This window comes from Ischnura elegans, chromosome 8 (assembly GCF_921293095.1).
Source record: "Ischnura elegans chromosome 8, ioIscEleg1.1, whole genome shotgun sequence".
In the NCBI taxonomy this organism is placed as follows: Eukaryota; Metazoa; Arthropoda; class Insecta; order Odonata; family Coenagrionidae; genus Ischnura; species Ischnura elegans.
Window position 1 is genome coordinate 112,176,637 of NC_060253.1, and position 20,832 is coordinate 112,197,468.

The following is a 20,832-nucleotide window of genomic DNA, read 5'->3' on the forward strand; positions in this document are numbered from 1 at the left end:
TCTTATTTTTCTGGTCCGCGAGCAATGATAAGTTATGCGAGATGTTTCGCTGAACGGTTTGGTGTAGGCATTAATTTTTCCTGCCAATAATTCTAGGAGGAACTTCGTCCACGCATCTATATTTATTGGGTCAATGGCTGATGTTTTTAAATCCCCCTCCACTCGCTTATAAAGGCGGCTCGCGCGGTAGGATGTGGACGTGGATGAACCCCAGATATAGATATGAACTCCAGCTAGAGTGATCCATCTAGACGGGATGCGGTCCTGTATTATCTTTCGAGGAAACTCATGACGAAAACACATAGTCATTAGGCCTTCTTTTTCTCTCTCCGGTGACTCATCATTTGTAAATAAACGCTTTCCGTGGTTTCGCGTCTGAAGCGATAGTCACAAATATGTCGCAGTGCAAGTGGAAGTGGAGTAGCATAACCTTCTCTATTCTTTCGTAATATTTTGCTTTTTGAGTTCTTGGAAAGCCAATGATAGTGGTGGAAGTGGCTTCCCGACGATGTCGCCGAATGCGGTATTCGAGCGAAGTATACGCTGTCGATGACAAAGCAGAAAGAGAGCAGTTCCTGTTTTTGGATGATGCCTCTGTCGTATTTTCCTGAGAAAAGCATTTCCTTACACTTTGATATTCATCGTGGTGACCTGTTTTCTGAATAATGCTTATTACCATTTTTTGCTGTGAAGTAAATATGTTATGCTTGGTACTTAAGTAAGATGATTGTGGGAAGAGGGCATGGCTGCGGATCTAAGGGCACCAGGTTTGAATACTGTGAGATTGGAGCAGGCCCCAGTGTACTGAAAGTACCTATGATATTTTTACAGCAATGATTTATTTCCAGATGAGCTCAAACCTCACCTCTTCAATTCATCCTTGGGTTTTGAGGACTCCGTGAATCAATAATGCTATTCAAGTTGTTTTCTATCTCTTTTACAAATTAATAAATTGAAAATTTCGCACTATTTCTCATTTTACAGAGTTGCGAGCTGCATATAAAATTGAGGAAACCTGGAGTTATCAAGTAATTTTGAAATAATGGAAAAACAGGGAATTTCATGGAAGTCGGGGAGAAACTTGGTCATATTATTTTCCTAATTATCCCGCGGATGCGTATATTTTTCAGTATTTGCCTGCTTTTATTTCAACGAATGAAATCTATCTTCGTCGTGTACATAAGTTCAATGTGCCTTTCAATTAGTGGAATATTCAGATGTTTTTCTTAGAACTTCGGCCGTCAGAATTGCGTATCTGGGCGTTCAAACGCACGAGCAATAAGAAGTCGCTCTGTTCTCCTTTACTAGGAGGAATACCGAGCACAGATGCTGGAAAGATATGATTTAACTTGCGAAGGTTTATTATTCATCTCATTAGGATGAACTTGAAGTTTTTAATGCACTAATTTCCTCTTTTAACATTTTCCGAATTTCACGAAACTTCTACGAAATAAACGTTAAAATGTTTCAATATTATGTAATCTTTTTGAGATTGGTCGGGTTAATTGGTAAACAGTCAGAAAATAGTCAAGCAGGGTAAAAATTGGTTGTCATTTGCCACCTCATTTATATTCTCAAAAAATCTGCGCCTTGTTCAAAAGGTGCGATAATAGTATGTACTAAGAGAAATTAAAGTTAAATATAGTATTTAACTTTTCTTCGACACAAAAATAATATCTTTACTAAAAAGAAGCGTGTACATCTCATCATAGATCTTTTTTGTTCCTTTTCTGAAAACACGGGGCGTGTTTAAAGTCTTTTCCGACCTAAGCTTTGCATAAATCATAAAGTAAGAGGCTCATGAAATCAGACATTCCCTTATTTTGGCTGCGTAATCTCGGATTGAGGGATAATATTAATAAATCCCATACCCTTCGGGTAATTAGGCGTCTTCTATACCCTACTAAATAGTCTTTCTCCGCCTTATGCACAACGCTTTCATGTGTTGGAAAGGAAATAAAAGCCCTCATTGGTGCTACAGCACGTGGTTTTCCGAATATTTATCAAATAATTTTTGCTTCCGTCACGTACAAGGTGTTTCTGTTCCCTGTACCAATAGAGTAGATTAAATTTGCTAACTTAATAAGCTTCTCATTTCCGGTTGAGCCCCTCGACAGTATTTGCGAAATGAATCGTCTTTCAAACTGTACTATTCATGCCGTTAATTCTATTTAGTTGAGCGAGAGAGGATCATCAAACACTATTATTCATTTTGAGCAGATTAGTTTTGGTGTGTAATCACATTTACCTCGAGATCCGTCCTTGAGTAGCGTGCTTGTTTACGATTCAATGCCAACTTTTATTTACAAAGAATCAAGACTAAATCCCAATCAAAATTTTCACCGCTCGTATCATCAATAGTTTTTTTTTACTATTGTGCATGCATATTGTTTACATTAATTTTAAAACATTGCATAAATATGAATAAATGTATATAAATATGTATTCAGTTTCCTGACGAATTGATTATGACTGTCCTGTGGTCCATGTTCACGTTTTTCTGTCCCTACGATCTGAAATATTCCTTGTCTCACGTCGACAGGCAGTGCGAAGAGCCAACCGCCTCTGGCAGTGAGAGTGTAACTTCAGTGCGGTAAATCTAACTTTTGTCAGTTTGAACAATAACAAGTTGTGTCATTTTCAAGGCGATACAACCAACACTTCCTCAGTATTTATGCCCAGGTCAAGGTCGGACGGGGGGGGGGGGGGGGGGCAGTGGCGTGAGGGGAATGAGGACAGTTTTGGTGAACCAATGAATGATGACAGGCAACAAGAATGAAAAGAAAATTTTCTGTTTCTTTTTAATCAATAATTTTCAACCTTGACAATTTTATATTTTTTTGCAAATGGTTTTTAACAACGTATTTTTTCCTCTTTTAATGTTAAAATAAAAAATATGTATAAATTGTTTAGCTATATTACACCGAAAAAGGAATTATTCGACAATTTCAATGAACAGAATCTGCACTATATATATCAAATGCTCGGTATCAAATACCAATCATGATAAGCCTCTAGATTTTTATTAAACATGCTATCACTTAAATTTCTACTTCAACAGGAGAAAAATGAATGAGCAATTTAGAGAAAGTTTAAAATTATAGAAAAACTTTAAATTTAGAGAAAATATAGCAAAAGTGTATATCAACAATTTTTCAAAAGCCGCAGGAGGATTGATACTTGTGGCTACATATTTCAAAACAGTATGAATCATCTGGCCGATGTATTTGCTAAAAATATTGTTTTTTTACATTTTCTATCGAATACAATGCTTGCATGGAAATTTTCTGAGCCTGAATATGGGGGTTTTAGCCCGGAATAAGTTTCATTAAATTCGATGAACATCTGCATTTGTGCTGCTATAGTTGTATTTATCGTTTCTTTATTCAATTGTTTCATTTCTCCGTGCAGAGTTCTATCGCATCCTGCTCAACGTGAACGAGCCCTTCCGTGATGAAATGAAAGACCGCACTTCAGACGCCTTCAAGCTGATCGAGCAAAACATCACCCATGCCGTCGACGAACTCTACAAGACCACCCCCGGAAGGCAATCCTCAACTCTAATCAAGATTGAGTAAGTGCAATTCTGAGTGGACGATCTGCTGTGTCACTTGAAATAAATGAATTAAAAGTCAGGTTAGAATACTCAACACAAACAAACTTTTATTTCATTACTGGAACCAGTTAATAACTATCACTTGTCAGCGGTTCCATAAATACTGAAAGATTGCTGGCAACCACAGTGGATCATAAATCGATTCCTCTAGTCATAATTACAAATATTATATCATCATCATCATCATTAGTGATTACTGTCCTTAGACAGGTTTCCACTGGACTTCTCTCCATCTTTCTCTATCCTGAGCATCCTCCTTTAGGTCTTTGTATTTTCTTCCTCTTCTTATATCATCCAACATTCCCATCCTCCTTCTTCCTCTTCCTCTCTTTCCTTCTATCTTCCCTTCTATTATTCTCCGTTCCAAACAATTCCTTCTTAATATATGCCCTAACCAACTTGCCTTCCTCTTATGAATCATATGTATTAATTTTCTTTCCTCGCCTATTCTTCTTAGAACTTCCTCATTCTTCACTCTGTCAGTCCACTTCACTTTCAACATTCGTCTCCATACCCACATTTCAAAACTTTCTAAATATCTCTCCTCCTTCTTTTTAACAGTCCATGATTCACATCCGTACAACACTACACTCCACACAAAACATTTCATAAACCTCTTCCTCATCTGTATTGGAATTCTTTTTGCTGTTAACAATGCTTTTACCTTTCCATACGCTCCTTTACCTATTGATATCCTTCTTCTTATTTCCTCAGTACAACTTCCATTCCATCTTACCAGACTTCCCAAATATTGGAAAGTCTGTACTTGCTGTATGATATTTCCTTCTAAGGATATACAAACACAACCTTCTTTTCTGCTGATTCTCATCACCTTGGTTTTATTTATGTTTAAGTTCATTCCAAATTCCCTCCCCACATCCATTATATCATCCATCACTTGTTGTAAATCTTCTTCACTTTCTGCCAGCACTGCCTGATCATCTGCATATTTAATTGTTTTTATTCTTTCTCCTCCTATTACAACTCCTCTAGCTTTTTCTAAAGCTTTCTCCATCATTTTTTCTGCATAAACATTGAAGAGCTCTGGAGAAAGGCAGCACCCTTGCCTCACTCCTCTTCCTATGCCAATTTCTTCTGTTTCATCATCTCCAATTTTTATAACTACTACCTGCCTACAATACATCTCCTTTATTAATCTCCTATCTTTCCAATCAATGCCAATGTCTTTCAAAATTTTCAATAACACATTCCAATTAACCTTATCAAATGCCTTTTCCCAATCAATAAAGCAAATGTACAAATCTCTATTCACTTCCATCATTCTTTCTCCTATCATCCTCAAGCATCCTATTGCATCACGATTCCCTTTACCCTTTCTAAATCCAAATTGATCTTCTCCCATATTTTCTTTAATTCTTCCTTCGATTCTTTTTAATAAAATCCTTGTAATTACTTTGGTAACATGGCATATAAGACTAATTGTCCTATAGTCTTTACATTCTTTGGCATTACATTTCTTTGGTATTGGTATTAGAATAGTTTTAAGTAGATCATCAGGCCAGCTCCCGGTATCATATATCCTATTGATTAAATTTGTTAATCGACTCATTGCACTGTTACCTAGGTTCTTTAATGCTTCTGATGGTATTCTATCGCATCCCATTGCTTTCCTTTCCTTGAGATCCTTGATTGCCTTTTCCACTTCTCTTCTCAGTATGTTTGGTCCTCTATTCACCTCTTCACATTCCCATTCCTCTTCCAGCTCCATCTCAGAATGATCATCTTTACTATCATATAGTTCTTTCACATATTCTTTCCATATGTTTTTGTTTTCCTCAACACCTGTTGTTATCTTTCCGTATTTATTTAACATTCCTTGTTTACTTATTTTCTTTGGCTCTCTTTTTGTGAACTTTTTAGCTGTTTTATACATTTCTTCCAATCTCCCTTGTTCTTCTAGGACTTCCATCTTTTCGCATTCTCTCTCCATCCACTCCTCTCTTGCCTTATCAGTAATATATAATATATATTACTAAAAAAATCAACAGTTACAGTTTGTCTGTTTCTTGTTATCGGATATTGTCTTATATATTGTCTCGGATATTGTCTCGTATATTATATCTCTACATGTACCTGTAACTTGCAAGAAATTACAGTTTTTGATGAGTAATTGTAAATATTATAATAGAGCTCAAAAAAAAGTGAAGCAATATACAAATGAACACAGTATGTTGTAATAAATCCATGATGAAAACGCAAATGGTAATTTCTACACTTCAATACAAAACTCAGCAACCGACCATGGTTTCAACACATTGTGTCACTTTCACTTTCAACCAGCACTTCCTCAGTATTTATACGGGAGGGGGGGTAGAGTGTGAGGGGAGTGGGGAGAGTTTTGGTGAACCAATGAATGATGACCGAAAACATGAATGAAAAGAAATTTGTCTGTTTCTTGTTATCGGATATTGTCTTATATATTATATATTGTCTCGTATATTATATCTCTACATGTACCTGTAACTTGCAAGAAATTACAGTTTTTGATGAGTAATTGTAAATGAGCCCAGTTACATATTTTGGCGCGCAACCCATCCAACCCTGCTCTTAAATCGCAATTTTCATCCCCCCGCGTGTGGATGTCCACATTCATGAAGTGTTTCATTCAATTGCCGTCCTCATATTTTCAGGAAAGCAGACGATATTTTCTTCAGCACAGTGACCCTTGACCTCGGCACATTGGGCTACAACGACACCGATGCGCTGCGGCAAATTCTTGAGAAACAAATACGAGACTATCACAGCATTGGAGAGATTAAGGTTTCATCCGATGGATTTATCTTCAGGCCCATTCGAGGTCAGTTTTCCTTTTATTAATCGCTTCATTTCCATTCTTTTTATGACCCGTCAGGCCTTTCAATGAAAATTTGTTTCACACGCCTTTCCCAGAATGAATTTATATCGTTTATTGTAGTTCCTGCAAGAGCCTCCAGCCGTGTCCGAATTGCCACGCATGCTCTGGGCGACCTAGTGATGACTCAGCAGCGAGAGGTCGAAACATTGCGGAATGACTTTGGTGCTTGAGTTTCCCGATGTCTTGGCTTTATTGGCTATAATTTCATAATTGACCAGTTATTTGGTGGTCAGTACACACTTTAGTCCATACTTAAGCACTGATATTCAGTCATTCATTTGGAGACAAGATAACCGTCTCGTGCGCAAGGCTGAAAAATACGAATGCATCAGCGATGCGTGGCTCTTCGAACACGGCTTCCGCTTCTTGCCATTCATACTCCGTGGTATTAATCTCTAAGTACTTTCTTGTTTGCACCACTGCGAAATTATAATAAAACGAGCTTAACGACGTCATTAATCTATATTTTATGGTGCTTCAAGTGAAATTTACTATGAGTAATTTTAAGGCATTCGCTGACTGGCTACACTGTTGTGCCAGTGTTTAATATTTTGTATTTACCTGTGTTGATTTGACGCATGTAATTCCTTGTATGTCGGCTGTAATGCCCACTAATGTGTTCGTTTCTTTATGTGGTAATATTTATTTATTGTGTTGCTAATTAATCCTGTAGGGAATGTTTTCCTATGCGGAGTTCTTTGTAATTTTAAGAAAATATTTACTAAAATTGGTTATATGCATTCATTCTCGTTTGGCTCTCTTTGTACTAATTATTGATGGAGGTAATTTTTTCCAGTGCTGAATTATTTTTTAATGTTTAAGAATAAGTTTATCACAAGCTAGGTCTCCATGCCCCACCTGTTTGCGACACAGTTGTCATCAGTACTTATGTTGCTACTATTTTTGTGATGGTGGCGCTGATTCGCTGGCGATTAAGTTATTTCTGCAGCCTTTATCTATTTTTCATTTCTGCACTTGCCTCTGCCAATAGTTTGTATTTTTTCCCTTCTTTTCGAAATGTATATGCCTATTCCGCGTGCAGTGTTACTCTGCTAGCACTAGAACGGGCGGATCCTTTGGCCTTTGACCCCTCCAACGGCCGGTCATATCGGTTTGATCCCCTCCAAATTAGCTGCACATAAATACTCTAACTACGTACTGAGTAACATTTTTTTACTGTGGTATAGTTCCACCAGGGAGAGCTTTAATTTTTCATGTAAATTACGTCATAGAAGTAACTCCCAATATTCGAATTACAATACTTCTTGCAAGTGAATCAATTTTCATCCCAACGGCTGCAAAAGGTAAACCGGATGTACCTAGACTAATTTGTAATTTGAATGATGGGCGGCCTTTTACGAACAAGTATGAACAACAAAATCATAAAACATCACCAAATAAAATGATTCTACGACCCACCGTTTTCAAATGGCATTCTATCAAAATCAGCAAAAGGATCAATTTCACCGTTCTAGTGCCAAGTCTTTCTCTGTCAATAGTTTTATGTTTCCTCCATTACCTTTCCTCTTTTACACATAATTTCGTCTTATCTATGGGCAATGTTACTTTATTATGTTCTTACGTTGTTTGTCATTTATTTTTTTCTCTCCTGCTTTTTTTGTTTTCTAATTTTGTTCTCTTCACCGTTTTTTCTCTCCCACTACACCACTTTTGCTTAAATATATTCGGCAAATTCCCAACCGCTTCACTTGCGTCACTTCTTCGGGCAACCCTTTCTCTTTGCACTGTCACCCTCACCTAATTCGTTATTATCGTCCGTTTTTTCTGTTTGGTGACTACTCTTGTTGCTACGTGCTGTTCTTGCGTATCTGTTTCAATGTGCGTTCGTCCACTGTCGTGCCTTGTGTCAAAATTCAACCCTCTACACGTCATGATTGGATTTTTTCTCAACTTTCATATGTGGCAATCTGCGCGTGGCTTGGTATCTTTTTTCTCTCAATTATGTAATTCCTATCGTGTGCGAACTTCCGACTGGCTCAAATTCGAACGAAATTCACTCAATAAATATTCATTCTGTGAATAAATCTCCTGCTTGAAATTACTATCATGATTTTTGTTACGATTTCCTTATACCTAATGCAATTTAATTTCGCGGTACGTTCTTTGTTTCACAACCATGTGGTCTTCGGCGCGAACTGCGTACGAAATACTACAACTTTTTTATTGAAAAAAATCTGCCCGCTTATTTTTGCTTTGGATCATTCGGCGATGCTGTCATTTCCAATTATTAAAATGCTGTATTATAACTCTCCGAATTTCCATGCCGCAAATGGATTTCCACTCCCATGTGTGAACAAATGCTATCCGCCAACGATGCACATATGTTATCTCGACAAATTCCCATTAATATAATCCATAATCGAATATCACGTAAATTTATTTATTTGCTGTAAAAAATTACGCTCAACATCGTTCAAAAATTTTATGAATGCGCTTCTACTTTACACATGTGATATAACTATGGTATTGTACTCCATTGGAATAATGAACCAATTTTCATTAATACGGTTCGCGATTAATATTTTGCGGTAATAAAAAAATTGCATTTATCTCTCATTAAATTTTCAACTCTAAAAACTTCTTCGTGTTTAAATCACTACTAAAATGAATCTTGGATCTTCGCCTACACAATGTGAATTCCTTTATTCTATGGCCCCCGTATTTATTTACATTTCTGAACGAATATATGATACCATATCATTATCTCGTGAATGCAATATTAATGGGGCCCTGTTGAATGCCACAAAAATACGTACTTTTCACCCCACTCGAAAATAAACGCATTCTATTCTCACCTAAAACACTCAACTCAACCCCCAATCGACCTCATTTGACCGTGCGATCGTAGCCCTTATATTCCATTCGCCAGTACAAAGTTGTCCCGAAGGTCAAATGCCGTGCAGCTCCTCTGGATGTGTTGCTGTCGAGGCGAGGTGTGATGGCAACAACGACTGTCCCGATGGTTCCGACGAAAAAGGATGCGGAGACGATCTGCGTGAGTGTCAGCGCCTAAAAAGAGCCATTTTGGTGAATTGTAGCATGTAAATCGGCATTTGGAACCGATGGCATTTTGCTTGGAATACTCTAAATAAATGATACCCTTTGATACTTTTTTCTCCGTTTTCCTATTTTAAAATTTCGCTTGATACTCATATAAATTGTAAAAATGAGTTTAATTTTTGTGTATCATGTGGTTCTTCCCTCGACTTTATGAAAAGCATTACTCCATTTAAATTCCCTAATGCACTTTTCATTTTATTCAAACATAATTTTTGTATGCTTTTTTGCCATCAGTATCTGCCGAGCCCTTAGTTTGTAGTGGCCCTTAATTAGAAGTGTTGTTTTTTTCATTACTACCACTGCCAACTCTTGCATAATTTATTTTATTAATTTCCATATTTTTTATATTCATAAAGTTTAAATGTCTGGACGGAATTATTATATTTGTAATTCTTATTTTGTTTTGTCTAGTCATGCCACATAGTCCAGTGGGACATTTTTAAGTTGTGGTGTCCAATGCTCATTTTTAATACCTACTTGTCCCACTGAAAAGAAGCAATTCAGCTATATAAATATGGAACCGAAAATATTGTGTTCGATTTTATAAATCATTTTCGATTTATAGTTACTCATAATAATGTTTATGGATAATTGAATGGAAATTTTGTGTTTGCTTGTGATTTCTTATGAGATTTAAATCTAAACATAGTAAATGAATTTTATCCCTCTGTAAATATTTCTATGCTTTTTCTTAATTTTAAGGAGCTGATTTCGTTTTCTGTCTAAGTTTTTATGCCAGCTGCGATAATGTGTGTCTCTAAGTAAATGTCCAAATGTTAACATGTCTCTGCAGCAAATATGTACTGAAGTGTGATATTACCCAAAGTTAAGATAATAATCTCTTCCTAGTGTTTTGTATGTCTTTTGTACATAAATATTCTTAATCCAAAGTGTAATACCAACTAATTCTGTACATAGTAAATGTGTGTAACAATGGTTGTCGGCTGTTCCAAGGAAAACGCAAGTTTCCTTCCCAAGTAATTATAACAGCCGCACCGATCTAATTCTGCTTCTTAAACATTTTCAAACTGTAACACTTGGTGATCGGGAAAATATTCGTGAAACAGGCTAAGAAAATAATCTTGTGCAACGCTGAAGCCGCTGATAACACGTTCTTCCTCGTCGGTTCTTCCAAACTGCAATAAATAAACTGCTTCTGCAAGCAGCGAGGAGCAAGGTGCCTATTGCTCGCTTTCCTTGCTTTGCGCTGGAAGAGAACATCCTAGTCTCGTTGACTTTGTCTGCGAGTCACAAAGAGACATCCCCATGTAAATAGACCTCATCCCATGCTCAGAAGAAATAAGCCTCGGAATAACACATGTTGTACATAGATGTCTTCTCCATGAGAGCAAAGCTTGAACCACTACCTACATACCTGTGGAGGCTGGGAAATGCCTAGATGGGATTCCAATAGTACTTTACTGCCAATATCCTGCTGTAAATGACGCCATTTTTCTGCTTTATACGTCCGTGGAAGAATGTTCATGTCATCATCGCCATTCAAACGTCTCCTTGAAAGAGTTCCCTCATTCCAATTCCCAATATCCCTGGTTGATCCTATCCCATTCATATTCATCCACAGGTGCAGCCTCTTGCTTTTCCTCTTACAATGCTCTCACACTCTGCTTAATTTTAGTGTATGGAAAAGGCCTTGCTGCAATCATTTCCGCTTTCCCCGTAACAATATCTTTTTCATCTTCCCTGCATAGCATGAATTGCTTATCATAATATCTAGTGTATATGTTTAAGCTTCACTTCGTGGCAGTTACATTCTAGTCGTTCATTCATTCGTTTTTCGTACTTTGGCACTAAATTTTAATTTTTGCGCTATACTTTTCTCCGCTGAGTGGCGTCGTCAGGCACTTTTGAATTACAGACTTCTCATAACTGTGATTAGCAAATGATAAAATGTCCCGAGTGATGCATCTTCACAATGTTGTGCAAAAATTAAAATTCAGCGGAAAGGTACGAATGTATAATGGTGAATTTAATATCTACCTACATCACCTTTAAGGCTAACATTCGTTTAATCCATATAGGAAGTAAATTAAAATGGATTTTGGACACTCACTTATTGTTTGTTCTTTTTCATAAAAAGTGCATAACATCTTTATGTAACAACTATATGTATTACAATCAATCGATAATAAGTATGCTGTAAAAGGTTAGCACCACAAATTCATTTTGACCCATATTTATCATGTTCAAAATCAATTTAACCACTCATTTTCTTTCCCATTCATCTGAAATTTTATGAATTTATACATAATTAGTTATTCAAACTGGTGTAATAAAAAAAGAAAAATTTTGTAATTATTCCCTGAAATTTTTGTGATGGATGTTGTACGTGGAAGGACGGTTCGGGTGATTTTTACCCCATAACTAGTCATCTCTCATAATCATCTCCCATTTAGGTCAGATTTTGTCCTTAATATCTTCGCCTGCACCCCTGGGGTTTTATTACCTTACCAAATAACATGTCAGAATACATTTAGATCAATATTAGGAAACTTTTTATTCCATTTTAATTTTATTCACGAATAAAAAAAAAAATACATTTTGTCACTGGAATATACTATTTATGTGTAGTCATTACTTTGCCTCTATCAAAACCTAATTCACTCCGATTCGTGGAGATATGCCATTTTGATGGCGGAAGTTTTTATGAAGCAAGAGAAATTAGTGGGTCAAATTGAACTATGCCTGTTCTTCTACGTGATCTGTAATTCCCATACTCGTAGCACATATGCACACATATCAGTATGATAGCTGAGCGTTTGACTAATTTTTCTTCGGAGTTCTTTGCCATAACCAACTAACATTTGTGGATTCGCATAATATTTCGGTGCCTGCAATGCGTCTTTCTGGATACTTTTTTTAGCCATTAAATGTTTTATTGTGCTTGATTCATGTCTGTGGATGATTTTTGTTGGTTCTCTCTTCTTCTCAATTACAATGTGGCTGATAATTTTCCTAGTGCCTAGTTATTAAATAGCTATATTCTTGTCCAGTAGTAAATTCCATAAATATTGAAATATTTAAATGCATTTTTTACCTAAGAACTAGGTAAATAACGTCTTGCGTTACACATAGGTGAGAATCGAAGTACGCTTTTATATAAACGCTTACAAATTTTCATACCACATTTATGAAAAGTTGCTAAAATTTCATTGTACGATATTAGTAGTTGATTGAAGCAGCTCAGGAAAGTAATCGCTGAATGGATTAGTATCTTTTCGTTATTTAGCTTTAAATTTTGAATGCAATTGCTTGCTTGTTTTACCAGAACATTGTGATTTCATCAGATTTGTTTGCGCTCTTCCTGAAGTTCTCCAATACCTAAGAAATTATTTTTTATAGATTATAACCAAACTTAATTCTTAAATATAATTTAACATTTTTTATTATGAATTTAAATTTATTATTACAAAATCGGCACAAAGTATATTATATTATTGATTGAAATGGCCGCAGAGCTTAGAGACATAACTGGATAACTTTTGCATAAATACAACACCGAGTTTTTGCTTAAAAATCAAGGTGCAGAGAATTTCTTTGGTGAAGTGCACTTTTCGTCGATTTACTTACCGATATACCTTTTGCTGATTGACAGGAACGCGTTGATCATTCTTGCTTATAATAATTATTTTTAATCAAACGATAAATGAAGACTATGATTTAATATATGAAGAAATTTGGCTTTCACCCACTACACAATTCTGATCTATACTTCTTTTTAAATAAATCAATTTAATTCAGCAGCGTATGTTTTTAAGAGATTTTATATGCAAGAATCGGGAAGTGAATTATGGGTAGTAATTACCTCAGCCGTGCATTTCGCGTGAGCAGTTTATTTTGGAAGAGAATTATCGCAATTGATCTTCATCTTCTTTGTTTTAATTTTGTGGTACAATGTATCCATAATATTACTAGGTACCGGGCTTATTATGTAATTCCCAGGATTAATATTAATTAAGGATTCAATTCTGATATTCACATTATCACATTATAAATAGCGGGATTTTTGACGGTTTCTTTGCTTTGTTATGAGTTTTAGAATACTTATACTTATCTACAACGTTATAATGATCTTCTTAAGTTTAAACACTTATTAATTTATATATATGCAAGCCAATTTCAAAGAGAAATATCTCTTTGAAATTGGCTTGCAAGGAGGCATTTGCACTTCTGTTTGTATTATTCGGCTCTTTTCTTGATCATCATCGATCATATTCTCACCATTGCGTCAACATTCCGCCGTGCGTTAGTTGCATCAGTATGAGCAGCGGAAATTGAAGGTATGCGTAATCGGAATCTGTAGTAATATTTATTTCCCTTGGCTTTTGTTTTCTGTCATGTTATAACGTATACTCATGTAGATATTTAGAGTATTTTTTGGGAGCCTGCTTGTTATGGTTTTGCTTTAAATATAAAATAATGCCTTATGTTTGTGTATTAATCTTTGTTTTGCATGATATTTTAATCTTCAATTTAATATTTGTCGTATGTAAGGTGACTGTTTGCTTCTTCCCAGAAATATCATTTGGTAACACATATCACCAAATGATTCGATGGATCTAGCAATGGCACAATTAAGGTCTATGGCTGTTTTAGGCCCCGATTAACCTGTTTCCTGTCTTTTGCAATCCATTTTCGGGTTTGCTACCGCGTTAAATTGATTATCAATGCTCAAAAATTCCTTCCCCCAGCTGGAAACTTCCTCAGGAGGCTAAATGAGTTCATCCATTTTTTTCTGGGCAGATCGTTGGATATCCGAAACATTGTTTCCTTGGATTCGAAAAGCCAATAAATTCAAAATAAAACCCAGAATATAAGAATCAAATATAAGTAGGAAAATATAAAATGTGTTAAGTGATGATTGGCTCACCCATATTTTTATATTTCCCATTCACTGCTTATGTGATGGCCATGATCCCTGTTGCAATTTAAAGACCGTTTATATGTGTCGACTTTCTCTCTAATTAGAATTGAATTATGCGCAGATATTTTTGCAGTGACTTTGTCCTCATCCAGGAGAATCTTGACACCCGACATGAGGATGCCTCAACTCTTCCATTTTCTCGCTTAGAGCGTCCTCTAAGAAGAGCGACTCGTTGCGCATTGAAATTTTAGTCCAAGCAGCAGTAAACCCAAGAATGGATTGCACTAGCGCATATAATCGCTGTTGCATCTTTATTTACCACTAATTACAAAAAAATTCTTTCTATGTATTCAATATTTTAGTCTTTTATAATCGTAAACAGGTTCTTTTAGTTTTTAATCTTTTATTAGTTTATTCTTTCCTCTTTTTTATTCAATCATTTTTTGAAAAATATTGATATTCTAAAATTTCCTTGACCAAATTTCTCACTTTTTTGTATGTAATAATATTTTTCTCCTCGCCAATGGAAGGAAATTTATCTCTGAAGTCATGTAATCAACATTACATAAATTTTTACATTAAAATATTCAATCAATTCCATATTTAATCAAGTAATGCTAGCGTAAAAATAATTTCATCTTCTGTTTTCATTTTGTTTTTATCTCATTGCTCTCCTATACTGGTATGAAATTAAATTCATAGAACCAAAGAACCAATAAATTTATCTAATAACAAGTCATATTCCTTAAATAGTTTTCGCATCTCATGAGTACATAAGTTCTTGGTTTAAAGATAGTTTTTTCATTTCTTTTCTTTTTGTCCATATATCAATTCTTTACTCGAGGGTATCTTGTATTTATTACATCATACACTTGTTTACTGCTTAAGTCTATATTTCTGACTTGTTACCTTAATATGTTATTCTGTTCTCATTATTATATAATTTTTGGCCATGCAATAATTTCAGCTATCCTTCAATTTCAATATTTATTCATATCACTTTTTTGCCCAAGGATTATTTGTCCTAATTTTCCTGTGCGGTTTTTTCTTTCCATTTTTTCTCAAAAAATGTCCTTCCTCTTCTCCATAATGATAATCATTTCTCACCATGCTCATACTGATGCTAATTGCTGCCGAATTTTCATTTAATATTCCGTATTTAATGCTTGGATCTCCTTTGCCACACTGACTATCCTCATTTCATCTGCCAATAACTCCATTTATGCTTCCAATCGCTTCTTGCTATCACAAAACTAACTGCTTGCACTTTACGCTTTGCCTTGCATACTTATCGAGTTGACAAATCTTCCTCCACTCTCGCCACCTCAATGTTTATCAATATTTTACGTTCAAAATTCCCCTTTAAAACCACTTCCCCCACCCCCCACCCATCTTATACCCCAAGCGATCCTCACGACGTAAATGTGCAACCTTAATTATGTTTAACTTTCCCATTCCTCTTTATCCTCTCCATGTTCCTCGCATCGGAATAATTGCCAAACAAAAATAAACGCACGTGAAAAACACAAACGTGAACCTTGTAGCGGAGTCCGCCACAGGGTCAAGCGAATTGTCGGCCACCGACCCCCCAAGGCCCCCCCCGACCACTCAGAAGCCCGTCAAAGTTCAGGGGGTGGAGGATGGGGAGGAGGATGGATGGACCACGGAACCCCCGCAGCAGCCGACCAGAAGGCCCGAGGATGACTCTGAGGAGACGACGACCACGGAATCGGAGGGGGGCCTGGTAGTGCCAGTGCCGACGCAGGCGCCGCTGGACCGCTGTCGAGCTGACGACAAGGTCCGATGCAAAGACGGCTCCGCGTTCATCTGCACGGACCAGGTTTGCGATGGCAAGAGCGACTGTGCCGACGGAAGTGACGAGGTCGGATGCCCGCCAACGGAAACTGGTACACACATTTGAGTTCGAGAGGTTCTTGGTTCTTGGACCAACCAACCCCTACACATGTTTCGTGGCTTCTTTTTGATCAGGGTCACTAGAGAGGTATTTTAGGCCGTCTATACAATGTATGTGTTCCAAAGGAACCGCAAGATGAGGTCATTCAGGACACGTCCTATATGCTACGATGACGGGTCGGTCCAGAGCCATCGACATTCACGAATGCTATCTCTTCTGCGATTGATCTGGCATCAAACCAACGCCTGGCACAAAAAGTTTTGTCGTTTTCGAATTATTTGCAACCGAAGGAAATCATTCAAAATCGAAAACGGTCGGTCATTTATGGCATAAACCATATGATTCAACGCCTCGGCTAATAGTAATTTTTTCATTAATTGGATTCAGTGACAAAAAAATAAAGTGTATCGGAGAATCCATTTCAATTGAATCATAATCTACTGAACATTCAGATAATTTCTTGGAATTTCCATAATTGGCTCATGTCCATTGATTGATGCCAAACTTCTAAAAAGGCAGAGGCCGATAAGATGTTGGTCGAGATTGAAATAAGTAGTGACCGACAGTCGACCATTAACGATTGACTCATTCAAGTGAATGGTGAACAGTGATCGACATCTCTGAAACGATCGACTTGACATATCACTAGCCTTATATGTCGGAGATTCCGAACCCCTTCACCCACAGGACAAGTTGTACCGAAGGAAAAAAGAAAGTGAGTTATCGCCTTTATGAAAAACTAATAATTCCTTCGCTCATAGGGGAAATCTTATCAGTATGATTGATTGGAATTGGCAAATATGGTGACAAAATGCCATAATTCAACAGTAAAGTCATTTAATCTTTGTTTTCTTTAATTTCTCAGTTCTTTTCCATTCAATTGATGAAATAGAGCATTACAACATCCTGTGTAGTTTGAAATATTGCTTGATGACGTTGAGGTGTATGGAATATTGCCAGGCATTGATATTTTATTCCGCATGTAGGTACGTCTTAAAATCCAGTGCAAGAAACTTCGCCTCAATTTTTGAAGTTTTGAGCACCTTCTAGTTTCCAAAAAACAGTCAGAAATAGGTTTAACGCCAGAAATTGTTACGATGCTCTATTAGAGTAACTTTTAAAATTTGCAATATGGAAACTGTGGGTCAAATTCATCTCCAAATGAGATGCTTCCCAAATTTTAGGGAAGACGAAGTAGCTTTCGTGAACGATAGAAAAAAAAACAAAATCGAAACCACTGCGGAAACCACTGCGCAGAAAATGTTGTCCGGTATCCAGTGCACCTGATCACATTGAATGTCTTGAAATGCGTGTGCATACTTTTTGAAATGCCTGACCTGATAAGATATTTGCTGAAATGTAACGGTTACATTCAGAAAGCTACGAGTAGAATACAATAAATGATTTTTTTAAATATACATTTATTGAAATTTAGCAGTTATTTATGAAATGTTCATTAAATATAATGGTTACCGGTAACTCGGCTACCTTTAGTCATTTACTCTGTATTTCTGGAAACAGTTAATCTTGTAAAGCCATTCATTCCTTTATAATCCTGATCACCAACATGTTTTATACTCTTACAGATGTACTCATTTTCATTGATACTTTTCTGTGAGTTCTATAATATTTTTTTAGATTCCTCAAAACATCATTTGAGAGGATTGTTTATTTATAATAATCCCATACCATTATACATATCTTGATAGCAGACTATTACGATTTTTTATCAGATAATATTTTTCATCGACGAAAATGTGAGTTCTTCAGGAAAACTATGATTTATGACTTGAATATAAAAGGAAGAGAGTGAAAATTAAAATTTCAACCTTTGTAACTATTTCACTCAAATAATTATAGCAGCAGGCACATTGAGGCACAGGCATTTGAATTCATGAGTTGGTTGTGATTTTTCACTTTGCAATCTTTGCAAACTTAGGCATCGATTTTAAGGATAAATATCTCTCGGATTCAGATCTGCATTAATGTCATTCATTGAATTGAATATGCGATAGCCCTAGTTTTTTTCATTTTTACAGAAATTACAATTTTTTACGCCCTTATTTGTGTCAGAGATATATGATATGGAATAATTCTAATTGCAGTGAATCATATGGCTCCGTATATCCTACTTCGGCGTATACTAATTACGTGCAAATGTGTGTTTCACTTGAAATGAATATTTGATATTCCTCTGACCGTGAGCGTTCAGTTATTCGTACTCTCACGTGTTCATCTCTTGAAATGATCTCTTTCAAATTCTAGCATTCATTGGTACTCATATTTGTTTTATATTGCAATGGATTTTGTCGAGTTGCTTGCATTTTCCCTGTGTTGGGTTTTGTATCGCCAACTGTATCGCCAGAACTGTAATCGGTGTGGTGTTTCTCAAATCAGTCGCGGGCATTCAAACATGACGGCTTAACACATTGCAGCGCGCTTCCCTGGCGAATATCTATTTTGAAAAGTGGAATTTCTTTACATTTTATCTGATATATCATTCTAAAATAGAGTAATGTCATTGTCTGCTTCCTACTCTTGTGAAATTTACCAATAAAACTGTTCCGAATCAAATACTTATGAGTATAAAAAATATACGCACTCTTAAAAATTTATGTGAATTTATATTATGTAAAATGAATATTTATCTTTTGAAACTAAGGTTCTATTTATCAGCCCTTATGTGTCATTAACTAGGTCCCTGTGATGGCTCAACAAAGAGCCAAACGTGTGCGAAATTAAAATAAAATGATCGTGATTACCAATTTTCCATGTTTTTGTATTTGATTGATATTTTTCATTATAATGTTTGGTTTTTTTATGAACTTAGTAGGCTGTACTTTTTTTTGTTTATATGGAATTGAAACTGCCTAATTTTTCTCTGTCGGTGTGTAATCGGAAATAGCTGTGTGAAATCAATCTCTGCCAGGATGTAGTTTTTTTTCTTAATGAGTAGTTTAAACTTTATGTTTTTGCTAATTTACTGCTTTTCTCTTCTCTCTCCTTCTTGCCTTCCGCCGTCCGTTCTTTACTGCATCGTCGGTAACCAACTCCATCTGGTCCCCTGTGCGTGATACGCGTCTCTCTTGTCACCTCTTGTCTGTGCCCTTTGACACCCTAAACTTCTGCACCTGAATCACTTGACCCGACCTTCTTCTCTCCTCTCCTTCATCCTCTTGCATTGTTTTCGTCCTCCTTTCCCTTCTGCGCATGCGTGGTCGTTCATCTCATCCTTTTGCCGTTCCGTCGCTCGCCTTCCACACTTGACGTGCATCACTGAACTTTTTATCGCCGCGTGATAATTGCACATGCTGCGATACGCGACTAAAAAATTAAAACGAATTATTTATCCTTCAAAAATATCCTACCATTATCGATATTTTGGGAAAAACACTGCATACCTTTTGCAAATGTTACAATAAACATCACTCACACGCAATACTGCTATCCATTGAATTATTGGAAATTTGTTCGTCGTGGTCTTTAATGTCTGCCTGATCGCTAACCTAACTTATTTTCATTTCGTATCTTTTCATCAATATTCGGGTATTTTTTACGATGCATTTTCGACGCGGTTTGGTGATATCGTGCTCTACGCGTCTGGTTGATGAATTCGCCCTCACTCTCGTGTGGAATGCTTGATCGATTGTGCCTCCTTTCGGCTCCTCACTGCAATTAACATTCTCTCCTTTATACTAACCACTTCTCTTCTCTCTCTCTCCGCTCTCTTTCTCTTCTTTTCCTCCCCGTCCCCACAAACGCACCCTTGGACGGAGCAGTCTGCGCCCCTGACGAGTTTGCCTGCGATACTTCCCGCTGCATCCACAAGACGCAGGTATGCGACGGCGAGGTGCAGTGCAGCGACGGCAAGGACGAGCTCAACTGCCCCGGAGTGCCCTCCTCGACCGCGCCACCGCCACCCACGCGGCCGCCGCCTACACGAGGTCAGTCTCGCTCTATACTCCCTCCTTCACTTTGTGTCCATTCAATGGGCCATGCCAAATGGGCCTCAATGCCTCAATGCAAAACCAAGACTCGGCGGATTTGCGTGACTTTTTCCTCACGTGAAACGAATATGATGTTTGGACTGTCAATTCACTTGAACCCGAATCACACGATCATATTTCCTGTATAATGTCATAGACGGCGGCAGTGACAGCTTAAAGGATGACTTACGGACGAATATAGTAAATACAAAGGACGCCTAAAACGACCGCCTGATGTACAAAATGATGCCTTGAGCAATTATTTCCCCTGCCTTTGACAAGCATAGCAGAAATAATTGCTAGACTTGAACCTCAAATAAGATTGTGCGATTCAGGCTTTATCAGGTTCAGACCGAGTGATTGATTGTTTGGTGATTGGATGATAGTCTACGAAAATTTATGCTAAAACTGCTCATAGGCGTTGAAACCTCTTAACAATTTTCGCCGGAATTTTCCTTTTTAACAATTATCAATATT

The 20,832-nt window shown here is 36.8% G+C and overlaps 1 protein-coding gene across 8 annotated transcripts in view; it reads left to right on the forward strand.

Annotated features, from left to right (window-relative positions):
* The window catches only part of LOC124164372 (basement membrane-specific heparan sulfate proteoglycan core protein-like), a 1,400,348-nt gene that overhangs the window by 485,061 nt on the left and 894,455 nt on the right, over positions 1-20,832 (forward strand). For all 8 annotated transcript variants that reach the window (XM_046541669.1, XM_046541671.1, XM_046541670.1 and 5 more), the window contains exons 3-7: positions 3,412-3,574; positions 6,268-6,434; positions 9,361-9,507; positions 15,999-16,361; positions 20,149-20,313. In XM_046541669.1, the coding sequence (XP_046397625.1) occupies positions 3,412-3,574; positions 6,268-6,434; positions 9,361-9,507; positions 15,999-16,361; positions 20,149-20,313 (1,005 nt within the window). The remainder of the gene's footprint in view (positions 1-3,411; positions 3,575-6,267; positions 6,435-9,360; positions 9,508-15,998; positions 16,362-20,148; positions 20,314-20,832) is intronic.